This window comes from Manacus candei, unplaced genomic scaffold (assembly GCF_025592945.1).
Source record: "Manacus candei isolate 608988 ecotype Guabito, Panama unplaced genomic scaffold, ASM2559294v1 h1tg000036l, whole genome shotgun sequence".
NCBI classification, from domain to species: domain Eukaryota; kingdom Metazoa; phylum Chordata; class Aves; order Passeriformes; family Pipridae; genus Manacus; species Manacus candei.
In genome coordinates, this window is record NW_026138084.1 from 1,994,843 (window position 1) to 2,006,932 (window position 12,090).

Here is a 12,090-nt window from a genome sequence, read left to right on the forward strand (position 1 = left end):
TCAGAGGCCTTGCTGATGTCCAGGACTTCAATCTCAGCTGTCAGGAAAGGAGGGATGAGCTCTGCTGGCCCTGGTTCATGCCCCTCCACCCCCTGCCACACTGATGCTGTCAGCAGCCCTGGCACCCAGCTGGAGAGAGCCAAGGAGGACTGAGGCAGTGGGAGAGGAAGGTTAGGTCATGCTCAGAGGATTAGGATGTTTAGGGGAGCACATGAAAATGCCTGTGTCTCACTGCAATCCAAGCCTGGCGCGTTCATTTAAGGACTTTGCTGAGAAACTGTTTAGTCACAGTGCTGGTCTGCTAACTGAAGAATGCAAGAACAGCCACTTACAAGAAAATTTAAAATGAAAATATATGAGTGCAATGCACAAGAGGAATATACTTTCCTATATTAAACTCCTTGCTCCCTGTAAAGACGTGCCAGTCTCTTCAGAGCAGCGTTTTTGTGCACGTTGGTATTACTTTGTTAGGTCATTTTGGTCGTGAGGAATTTGTTATTTTGGAAAATGTGCAATGCTTGGTGAAGCCACGGAAAACATCTCATATTTTGAATCAGATAAGCAGAAGGAACTAGGAGCTGAACTGGTGCTAAAGCTTTGTAATTAAATTCAGATTGACAGTGCAGAAACATGAACAAAAGTGCGATTGACTTTTAGTGCTAATTAATCTTCTGATGCATATTAACATATCCTGATTAGTTTAATGTTGACGAGAGATATTGATAATTAAAAGGAAATTGCTAGGAACAAAATATGAAAACGTGGAAATTTCACATAGGGGCAGGAAAATCCCAGTGTTCCATGGTGCCATCTGAAAACTGCTTGCAAAGGTACTTGGAGCTTGTCCGTGACCTGGCCAGCTCTCCCGATGAGGAATGCTTTTCCAAAAAAAATTAAGAGGCATATTTAAACTCCTGTAGCAAATTAAGTTTCACACAGCTCCTCAGAGAAGCTGCAGCCTGCACTTCTAAAGGTAAAACTGCTGTCCTGTACAGATTAAACCCCCCCAAATCACAAAATGAGGGAGGGGAAGGGGAAGGAGGAATGAGGGTTGGGACTGGAGGCTGAGCAGAGGTGGGGGCTGAGCAGGAGACTTCTCATGCAGCTGATGGTGTTGTCTCTGTGGACCTGTCTGTAGGGTGGGTCACTTGGTTAAAGCATTTCTTGTCTCATACTCTCTTCTGTCTGTTTTTTTTTCCTGCATGTCATTTGGGTATGAGATTTAAAGAGCAGCTGGTCACTGCCAAAAGAAACCAAGGTTGCTGCTGAGTGTGGAAGGTGGTAAAGGAATACGAATAAATTGCCATGTTGAATCAGATCTGTCATCTCTGCAGTCCAGCAGTTTCCACCAGTGACCAGTATCTGAAAAAAGGCATTGGGAAGGTGCAGGATTAAGCTACCAGCACAAGGTAGCAATCCTTCCAGACTAGAGACCAGCTTAAGCCCCAATGCCTGAACTTTAACTTTTCCAAAATGCCTTCCTTGTAGCAATGTACTATGGCTTATTCTTTATATTTTTATTGAAATACTTGTATCTTCCTTTTTTTTTTTTTACCTACTAGGCATTTGAGAAAAGCAAATTCGTTGTCGCTCCAGAAATGTTCATAACTTTCATTCCAAGCTGGATATAAAATGTTAATTGCTTTACTGCAAGTCCATAACTGACATCTTGACTCTTCTTCAGTTGAAGGATTTGTGGTTAAACATTCACCTGAAGCTAACATTTCTGTTCCATTACAGTTATAATTCTAGTGTCCACAATTCATTTTCAGTTACAGATAACTGGCAGGATTGACATATTGATCTTAAACTTTTTTTTTTTTAAGTCTCTCTTTGCTTTTTGTTGTCATACCACGTTTGTGGAATAAGCAGAGAAACATTCTCAAAATTCACTATCAATAGCAAGAAACTTGTGATTTTTATATCACCATTGCAAGGGACTTGTGATTTTTATATCAGCATCATGGGCAAAACAACCTCAAAGTGGGGATGTTAATTAAATTTATTACTAACAGGATCAGAGCAGGAGACTGAGAAGTAAAATAATCTTAAAAACACCTTCCCCCCACCCCTCCTTCCTTCCAAGTTCTACCTCCTCCCTCCAGTGGGGCAGGGAGACAGGGAGCAGGGGTTATGGTCAGTTGTTGTTTCTGCAGCTGTCAGGGAGAGAACTTGAGATTTATTTTAAGGCCCCATTGACTGAAGATTAAAACTGTAGAAATTGTTTGATTTTTTAGCAATGAGGTTTCCTGAGCTGTGATAGCACAGTGTTTTCTACATGCTTTGAGTCTGCTGATGTAAGAAATGGTGCAAACACAAAAGTTGATTTAATGGCATTTTGGTGAATGACACTAGTTTTGGTAAACCTTTATCAGCTCATTATGGTGGATTTCCCATGGGTGTTCTAATTGGCTTTTGGACAGCATTCCCTAGTGGTTTTGGGGGAGGAGAGGAGAAGGACCCCATGGACTGGTGTGGCTGGGAGGGGATGGCAGCTTGATACTGCTTTTGCCCTGACCTTGGGAAATCTGGAAGATAAGAACTTTGATAGTCCCTTGATATTGGTGTCTTGCTGTAATTTCCTTGAGGCAGCTGTTCATTCAGCAGAACGTGGTGCTTTGCAGCCCTCAGGTCAGAAACTTTTATTTTGTGAAGAGATACTCTAAAGTGTATCATTCCAACCTAACTGTGAGCAGTTTGCTTCCCTAGTAGGTGGAAATGGAGTTTTGGAAGAGAGGAAGAGCAGAGTAACTTTGACTTCTCTTTTAGGTATTGTTAAAGCAAAAGTGGATGGGTAGATGCTGGACTTGGGGATGTGTGAAGGTTTAGGAGTTTCATGCATAGCAGTAAAAAGTCAGTTTTCCTTTTAATAGCTTGATTTAAAACAGGTCCGAGCTGTAGCCATGGCAAGTAATTGCATTGCCCTGTAATTTTGCACAATTTTGTTAAAAGTTTCCTGTTCTACATAGTCTGTTGTGATGGAAGTCTCAAAAACAGTGAATGGTTGACAGCAGACCATGGAATTAACAACATACCTTCAAGCCTCTGAACAAAAATATGTTCTCTTTTATGAAAACTTATAAACTGACAAAAACCTATCAGGTAAGGATAGGATTTTAAATACAGAATTTATTGTTGTAAGATTTTATTGAGGCAAAAAATGCATAAACCTGTGAAAAATAAAGAGATATTTTACATGGGTAACTCAATGTTAATAACTCTTCCAAATTTACATTAAGCATTCCACATCAAGGCTTAAGGCAATCCCCAACTCTGGGAGATTAAGTGGTTTCTTGCACCTTTCTCTGAAGCATCTGGCATTAGACTGTGTAGGAGACAGGATATTGGATTTAAAAAAGCGCCCAGTCTCATCTGCTGAGGCAGTTTCTGTGTTAAAATACTGCCTGTCAATTGTGACTTGGGCGAAATGATGACACTCTCTTTTTCAGCTGTCAAAGGAACCTGAGGCCCAGCCTCTGCATCAGAAGTTTTAAGAGCAAATGAGTCATTATTGCCAAGAATCCTTCCCTTAGTGGCGTTCCTGAGCTCCTCGGTGGATTCGTGCCCGGACCCTGTGGTCTGGCTGATCAGCTGTGGCTTTGAGTGTGCTGGGCTTCCATGTGCTTGTTGGCATCCTGCAGCCAAGCAAAGGGTGCCACTGCACTGGGCAGAGAGGTGCCCAGAGTCCCTTCCTCCATGCCAGCAATTTGTCATACATGCTGGTCTGTAAAGGGTGGATCTTGATTTGTTATGGGGAAAAAAAGATGGTGTATTTGAGAAGCTGGCATGATTTTTGTTATCCCTTTAACATTTATGGAGATCTTGGGTATTAGGCTTTTAAGCTGCTTTGTTGAAACTCATTTGACAAGGACTTGCACAGATGGTGCTTTACTTTCTGTCGGAAATGTGTTGCTTTTTATTTCCCTTGGGTCATCTTGGTGAATCTGGCTAGAATTTCTTCAATGGACATTTGCTTATCTGAAATAAAATTTAGTCTGATAGGAGCAATATCTGGGTGTCTTCAATCATAGACAGAGCTAGCATATTTGATCAGCTGTTTCAGCCCTGGTATAGACAGTAGTTTCTGTGCTATTAATACGCCTGCTCTAATATACAGAAGTAATAAAATACTGAAATCTGTTTCTCTTCAAAGCAGATTTTTTTTTCCTGCACTGACAGTATTTTTTCTGAAGAGCTGTCAAAAGATGATCAATTGAAAATGCATGATTAGACAAGGAGTTTGAGATGCAGCTCTGTCCTTGACCTGGCCTGATATTAATGTTGACCATGAAAACTTGCCACACGGACAGTGGCATCCCAAAAATCTCGTGGCACCTGAAAGCTCCAAACAGGCCTTGGGTTGGATTGTGGCGAATGCATGTGCAGCACTTAAAAGATGTCATTTGTAATCTCATTGATTTTGGCCCATCTGCCAGGCAGTGTGTTACAAATAAAACTGCTGAAAGTGGTCAGCTCTGCTCTCCATCTGCCAGGGGCTGTGGGAAGGAGCTCACCCATGGGAAGGAGCTCGCCCTGGTCCCCGCAGCAGGGTTCCCCACATGTGGGCTGCTGCGGGGACCGGCACCTACAAGTGTTTCCAGCAAAATAAAAACCCCCAAAAAAGAAGCCAGGAGAAGGCAAAATAATGCCAGTGTCAGGTCTAGGCAGAGCCAGACTGTGCTGAAGGTGTTGGATCTGTGACCTGCCTCTAAGTGCCTTTGCTGGCACGCTGCTGGGGATGACACTTGGAGCAGGGAGTGCAGCCGGCTGCTCCCGCTGACCTACTTCAGCCAGCGTGACCCTGCGGGCTTAGCCTGGTTCTGCAGCAGCCCTGCTGACCCCGGCTGGGAGGGGGCTGTAATCCTCAGCCATGAGCAGCTGCAGGGAGCTGTGTCAGGGCGAGTCAGCGTGGGACAGGCTGCTAATACCGGCTGTGTTCGCAGGGATTCCGGTTTTGCAGAGGCGAGTCTGACCCTGCCATAGAGAACACGTGTGTGCAGCAGTGCCTGGTCATCTTGCAGTCATCTGGTTGAAAACCAGTCTTGTTTTAACAGTCAGTACATCGTTGTTCCCTCTCACAGAGGTTCTATGTGAGCATTCTGTGCATCACAAAACACCTTGGATTTTGGATAATGGATAATTCAGGTGCTGCGGTTTATTTTCACGAGCCCAGTGTTGGCCACTTAATAGCATTTGGAGGTCTGATCCCAGAAGAGGAGAGTGTAGGAAAAGGTTACATTCCTTTGCATCAAAGAAATGTATGAGGGTAAACATTTTCAACCATTAAAAACTGAAGTTACTTATGCAAACTTCTAGGTTTACTAATAAAAGATGTGTTCTCTCTGACTGTCCTCTAGGCTTTTGGACAGGCCCATACCAACCACAAGAAGGTAGCAGCAGATGGAGAGAGCAGAGAGGAGACCTTGATCCAGGAATCAGCTACCAAAGAAGAATACTACATGAAGAAGGTTATGGAGTTGCAGACAGAACTGAAGCAGATCAGAAATGTCCTTGCCAACACACAGTCCGAAAATGAACGCCTTAATTCCGTCTCACAGGAGCTGAAGGAGGTGAGTGAAGGTGGGAAGGGGTGCACCACAGCTTGCATTGTTACATTTTCACAAAAAAAAGGAAAATTCTTGAGCTGAAAGGTGATTTGACAGACACGTGGCTGCTTGTTTTAGCAATGCTGGTACTGTGGATACTGCCCATCAGTTCCCTCAGTCCCAGAACTGCTGCCTTAAAAAGCAGAGGAACCTGTTTAGGCCAAGCACAGGGATCCTTGGAGGTACTTTTTCTGCCTCCCTCCCAGTGCAGATTTTCTTGCTGCAGAATGTTTGTGGTATAATTTCCCTTTATATCAGTTTTTCCACCCTAACTTCTGAGAGTGTGGGGTCATAGCAAAACACTGAATTGCATAAAGAGACTGATAGTAAAGTTTATAGTCTTGTGTTTTCTCTCATAAAGTGACAACTTTTACATAGGTTGCTTAACTTACTACCTCAGAGTAGCTTTGACCTTTTTTTTTTGTTTTCCTACTGAAACCTCATATTTTTAAGGGGAAATAATCGCTAAGAAATTGAGTTATAAAGTTTAATGACTTAAAAAATCTGTAACTCAGCACAAGTCACTGTGGCACTGGTGCAGAAAAGATTGTTTTGAGAGCTCAAACCATTGCTTCAGTTCAGAGTGGTAAAAGAGACTGTAAACCACAGATGGATGGATTAAACAGTCAGCAATTATTACTCCTGAGCTTTCTTGCACCTTCCTTTGAAGCAGTGGGGACTAGTCTGGTCTAGTCCTGAGCTAATTGACTGGGCTCCCCTGCCCTGAGGGGAGGTTATCCAAGAGTCTGAATCTCAACTTACTCCAGGTGAGCACAGCTGGAAGTGTCTCATGTAATTTCTTCTTTGTATAGTAACAAACACATGGATAATATTTGGTGATAAAACAAGAGAGGAAATGTGGGCTACTTCTGTGGAGATGTGGTGGCTCCCTAGTACCTCTCGTTGGGATATGACAGAGAAGATTCCTGGTGTAAACTGTCACAGGTGATCAAACAGGCCAGTCAACTTCTCCTTTAACTTCCTGGGCCCTGGCTGTGGGATAAGAGAACTGGAATCAGGCTTTGTCATTAGACAGGGAACCAGTTCCTGCAAACACACACAACTCTTGTCTATATTTCCTGACCTTTAAGACTAGCTTAACAGAAAACCCTCCCCCCCCAGAGGCAGCCTGGTGTCTCTGGGGGATTCCAGACCCTGCTCAAAGAGTGCTGAGCAGCAGAGTTCCAGTCTGCTCCCAGTGGCACTGCAGCTGGAGGTGATGTTTCCTTCCAGATACTGCCACATTCCAGGCACCTTTGCTGGGAGCTACATTTTGCTTTATGCAGCCCTGAGATGAGCTGTTTGCAAGGTTTCAAAGTAGGTTTTGTCTTGTGCTTTGTCCTTCCACCTCCCCCATACAGCCTTTTGCACAAAGACCCCAGTGAGGATGGAAGAGTGCAGGAAGAGGAGAAGTGGGTGATGGCAGGTTTCTTGAGAAGATTCTGATTTTTTTTTTAAGCTTCTCTCTGTTGAAGGGGGGAAGAGGCATTTAGTCACTTGATTAGAAATAAAGGCTGATGATAATTTAACTGGCTGTGACTGATTCCAAACTTTGAATGGAAACTGAACTCAGTTAAAGAAAAATAAAAATCAAAATATAATGTGATGAACAACTGGAACCCTGCAGTTGGGGGTTCCTCTGCCTGTTGCATTGTGTCATGGTGCTACATGTATTCATGCTCCTTTTTAGCCTCACTGTTTCTGCTCCTGCCAGTAAACTGGGGTGGGGCCAAGGGGTGAGAAGGAAAAAATGAGTGGCATGAAAGCTTTAGTGTTAAAATGAAAACATCTGGACCAGTTGACCATGTGTGGTTTGGGATTCTTTTCCTCTGAAGAGGCCCCATTTGAGTGTTGCATTCTGTTTTGATTTGCCTTTTATAATTACTGGTAGGGAACAGTGAGGCAGGGTGTGTGAACAGAACCTGTATTGGCCTCCTCACGGCCCACAGAACAGCCAAGCAATGGGAGCAACTTGAGGGACTTGGCTTTTCTCATATGGTGCATTAGAAAGTGGTTCAAACAGTCACTGTTTCACCATTGCTGTCCACTAAGTGGAAGCAGGAGGGTATGCACAGGCCTCTTGTGATAATGTATAGGTCAAAAAGTGAATTTAATTGGAAAGCTTTGTGTGAGAGAAGTCAAGGAGAACATGTGGCTGTAGTAAGCTAGTTAGCAAGAGCAGTGTGGTTTTCCTCAGTCCCTGGTGCCATGCTTAGCTTCAGCCTGTCTCCTGGTGAAAGTTTTATGTTGATATTAGTCCAAGGAGACAATGTGCTGGGAAAAAAGGCTGCTGCAGTCTGAAAGTGTTGGGGATGAAGGTGGAATATGATCTACTGTTTTATACTGCAGAGTGGAAATTCCTTCCTTCATTTTTTTCTGACTGCTGGCGAAAGAAAAATTACTGTAGCTCTTCTCCATCTTCTTGTAGAGAATGTTTGTGGACAGACCTAGTCTTTATTGTGTGTGTTTTGGAAGCCCTGTGTTAGTGCCTAGCAAGAGCACTGACACGCAGGATGTCTGGGGGAACAGGAGACTTTACTTCCATTGCAACTGCTCTGGATTTTATCCAAGTAAGAGGGAGGATGTGGAAAGTGCTTGTCTGTGTGTCCTCTGGCCAGACAGAGGGCTCTTCCTGTCAAACCCTGAAGGAAGTTCAGAAGAAAGCAAAACAGAACCCCACAGGAAATACCCTACAGGAAATCAACTGAGGCTGAATCTCCGCTTCATTTTCAAGGGAGATTTACTTGTCAGGGCTGGCTGCAAACATTTTTATCTGCTGTTTTGTAGCTGTCTGACGGGATAGCTTTACTGTTGCTAGGACTTTTTTGAAAGAATCTGTTCAGTCCTTAGTAGTGGCACAAGGAGGGTGGTCGAGTTCACCAGCTCCCCTTGAGATGCTCCTGGCAGCAGTGGTGGGTCGAAACAAGATGTTGGCCTACATCAGTTGGAAGCACATTGAAGCACATCATTCCTTTTGTGACCTCTCAGGACACTTGCACAGAAGCAAGGTGTTGTTTCTGGAAGGAGAAGAGTGATATTTGGCACACCTGGGGTTGCTGTAGCAGGCACAAGTGATTTTGATGCCTTCTGTTGAATTATCCAACTGTAGCCTGTCCAGGCAGGCCCACGGGGTGGTTACCCAGGAAGAGTTTCAGTGCTGTTATTAACCAGCTCAGCAACTCCTGTGTCCTGGAAGAGTCACTGGAAGGAGAAATTGTTAATTGCTATTCCTTTTTAGTCTGCTTTTGTCTCTATTGTGTTTTAGTGGCACCAAAACAGATTTCACAGGGTGATCGGACTGTGAAGTCATGAGGTGGCTGTGGCCAAAACAGAGAAGCTGAAAAATAAAGGAGGGATTCTTTACCAGGAAAGGAAAAGGTGTTCTGATTATGTAAACTAAGGAAGGAAATATACTCTAATGTGTGTGCTTTTATATATGTCAAGAGAAATAGCTGACATGACATGGTACAATATAATATTAAACAGTACGTTTTAAACCCCCTCAAGTTATCAGCCACATATGTGCAATTTTCTCCCTCCAAAGTTGTAAGATGGAAACTTTTTTTATGAGGTTTGTTCCAAAGAAACTTTCTTGTTCTTCACTAACATCTAACAGGCTTTATCAAGAGAGTCTAGACCTGAAGGATAACAGGCACCATGCAGTTACCTGGCCTGCTGTGTGGAGGGGGCTCTCTCCCTTTTTTTTTCCCTGAACACAGACATACAGTTGTTTATCATGGGGGGTTCTTTCTTTGTTTTTAGCTGTAGAAAAATGGACACCCAGCACACAGACCTCTGTAAAGATCTATCAGTTTTACCCCTCCATCCTATTCCCTAAACCATGTCTCTAAGCACCACACCCACATGTTTTTTGAACACTTCCAGAGGCTGTGATTTCACCACTGCCCTGGGCAGCCTGTTCCAGTGTCTGACCAGCCTTTCAATGAAGAAAATTTTCATAGTATCCAATCTAGACCTCTCCTGGCACAACTTGACACCATTTCATCATGTCCTGATGCTTGTTATCTGGGAGAGGAGCCTGACCCCTACACAGCTATGACCTCCTGTCAGGGAGTTGTAGAGAGTGAGAAGGTCCCCCCTGAGCCTCCTTTTTGCCAGGCAGAGCCCCCCCAGCTCCCTCAGCGGCTCCTGATCAGACTTGAGCTCCAGACCCTTCCCCAGCTCCCTTCCCTTGTCTGGACACACTCCAGCTCCTCAAAGTCTTTATTGTCCTGAGGAGCCCAAGCTGAACACAAGTTTCAAGTGGAAGCAGATCATCAGTCACTGGAAGCATGAGATGTGCTGTCTTAAGTCAGGCCACTGGACCATGGCTGCCTTCCACATGCCTTCCCCAAAATAATTGCTAGTAGTCATCTCTCCACATCCTTGGGCATGGAATCTGCAGGTCCTTGTATCAGCTTTCTGGGCCTTGCAGTTAAAATACTGCAAACAGAGGTGGGAGAGGTATTGCCGGGGGGCCTGGGACACAGTCTGTCCACAATATCTGACTGTTTAATTGCTAACAAGTATTTATTTTTTGGAGCCAGTGCTTTCTCCATGGTAGGCCATTAAGTTGTTTGTTAGACCTACCCTTCTCAGAGTGCTGATGACTGAGAGTTCTTCTATAAACTGGTAACCCAATGGCTAAAGTTCTCTGGGTTTCCTCAACATGGTCAGGGAAGGAAGAGTGTTCCTAAAGTTATGATTACAGGTCTCTCTCCCACGAGGATTTATAGCTAAGATACTGAATAGTTCTTTGTATTGCTTTCTGTTCCTCCCCCTTGAACACACTGATAACCCATCCAGGAACACGCCCAGCAGCTCTCCCCTGCAACCCAGCTGGGAAAAGCCTCCATGTTCTGCACTCCCTAAAAGTGCTATCAGGAGCCATGCTTAAAGAAGGCATGGGGTTTGTTCCAGCAGAGAATATATGGAAGCAACACTTTATTGTGCTGTAAATTGCACGCTGTGCACTATAGGTAAGTGGCCAAAAGTGTTTTCAAATAGTTTAGTATATTCTAGATTTGAAGCCCTCTGGTTCAGGAAGTCTGACCTGTAGTTCTGTATCAAATTAGGAGGACTCTTCCCTTTTTAAATAGATGGAGGAAAGGGAGGATACATTTTTGATTGAACAAAAATCATATTAAAATCTCAATGTTATTTCTGTGATATTTCTGGATACATTGCAAACGTCAAAGAAACATGAGGTAATCTTAATCATCCAGCAGAAATATGCTTGGAGAGTACTTCTGTACACATTCCCATGGTGTGGAGTAAACCACTGTTCCCATTCTGAATAGTGTCTAATCTGTAATGCTACATATAAAGGTGAATAGCTTAGAGAAAGGGAACTGTTGAAAGATTTATTGTCATTCATGATAAGAATCTTACAGAAGAAAGGAAGGAAAAATTACTTGATCTCTGGAGATGTTCCTTCCAAGCAAAAAAAAAGATAGTAGCAGAGCAGCTTTTGGAAGCTGAAGTGGGAAGACTGGAAAAAGAGGTCAGAGATGTGAATGGCATTAAAATGGTGTCAGATGCATGAAGTGAGGAAAAGACATGTTTTTCATGGAGAATATGACTTGGAGTAAGGGGAAGGAAGATGACTTTAGTGGTAATATTTGAATTAGTAGTGAAGGAGGCTGAAAAGCTCTGAAAGTTGATGGTAGAATTGGCTGCTGTGGAGTGATGGAGCTTGGAGTTTTGGCAGTGTGAGAGTTCTGATTGTGCTGAAGGGAGGTGTGAATAAAGGCTTTTCTAGAAACCTTGTCTCTGGAGGTGTAGGATCCCCATGGAGGCAGGATGAGTTGCGAGAGAAACTCATCATGGTCACCAAAGAAACAGGAGCAGGGTTGTTGACCTGGAGAAAGAGGCGAGAAGAAAGTGGAGGGTCGGGGTGGGATGTTGGCAAAGAGCAAGGAGCTCCTGTCTAAGGAGCTAAAACAAAAATAGTAATGTCTTTGTTGCAGAATATGGTGAGCTTTGCTAGAACACCCCTGTAGCAGAACTTTGTGGGTGGCTTTATGCTTCAGCCTGGGGTACCAGAGGAAGCTGCCTGAGGGCTGGGACTCGGGTGCAGTCTGGAGGCAGTGGAATGGGAGAGGTTGGATGTAGAGGCAGGTGAATCAAGTTGTTGGGAAAAAATACAAGAGAGCTGACTGCTTTAAATAAACTTTTATAAATAAACCAGGTTGTGGGCTGGTGAGGCATGGAGAAAAGGACATTTTGTTTGAAAGAAGTGTACCAAGAGGGTCACTCTGCCGGGTCGTGTTGGGGCTGGCTGTGGGAGTCTCCTGCCAGTCCCTGGGGCTGGAGGGGACAGGCTGCAGGAGGCAGGTGCATTTACACATTGTCCTTTTTGCCCTGAAATGTCACAGAAATCGATGTATTTAGCAGCCCTGAATTTGAGAGTAAAGCAGCAGTGTGACACAGCTTTCAGTGTAACACTCAGCGGGGAAAAATGGTTCTCCCCCATTTCTCCTTG

General features: G+C 44.0%; 2 protein-coding genes across 8 annotated transcripts in view; both read left to right on the forward strand.

Annotated features, from left to right (window-relative positions):
• The window catches only part of LOC127473546 (T-cell surface glycoprotein CD1b-3-like), a 180,453-nt gene that overhangs the window by 63,230 nt on the left and 105,133 nt on the right, over positions 1–12,090 (forward strand). The gene's annotated exons all lie outside the window — the stretch shown is intronic.
• BICD2 (BICD cargo adaptor 2) overlaps positions 1–12,090 on the forward strand; it is a 79,225-nt gene that overhangs the window by 32,460 nt on the left and 34,675 nt on the right. For all 6 annotated transcript variants that reach the window (XR_007905482.1, XM_051793243.1, XM_051793244.1 and 3 more), the window contains exon 2: positions 5,358–5,570. Coding sequence is in view for 5 of the 6 variants with exons in the window: in XM_051793243.1 (XP_051649203.1) it covers positions 5,358–5,570 (213 nt within the window). In the remaining variant the exon portion in view is untranslated. The remainder of the gene's footprint in view (positions 1–5,357; positions 5,571–12,090) is intronic.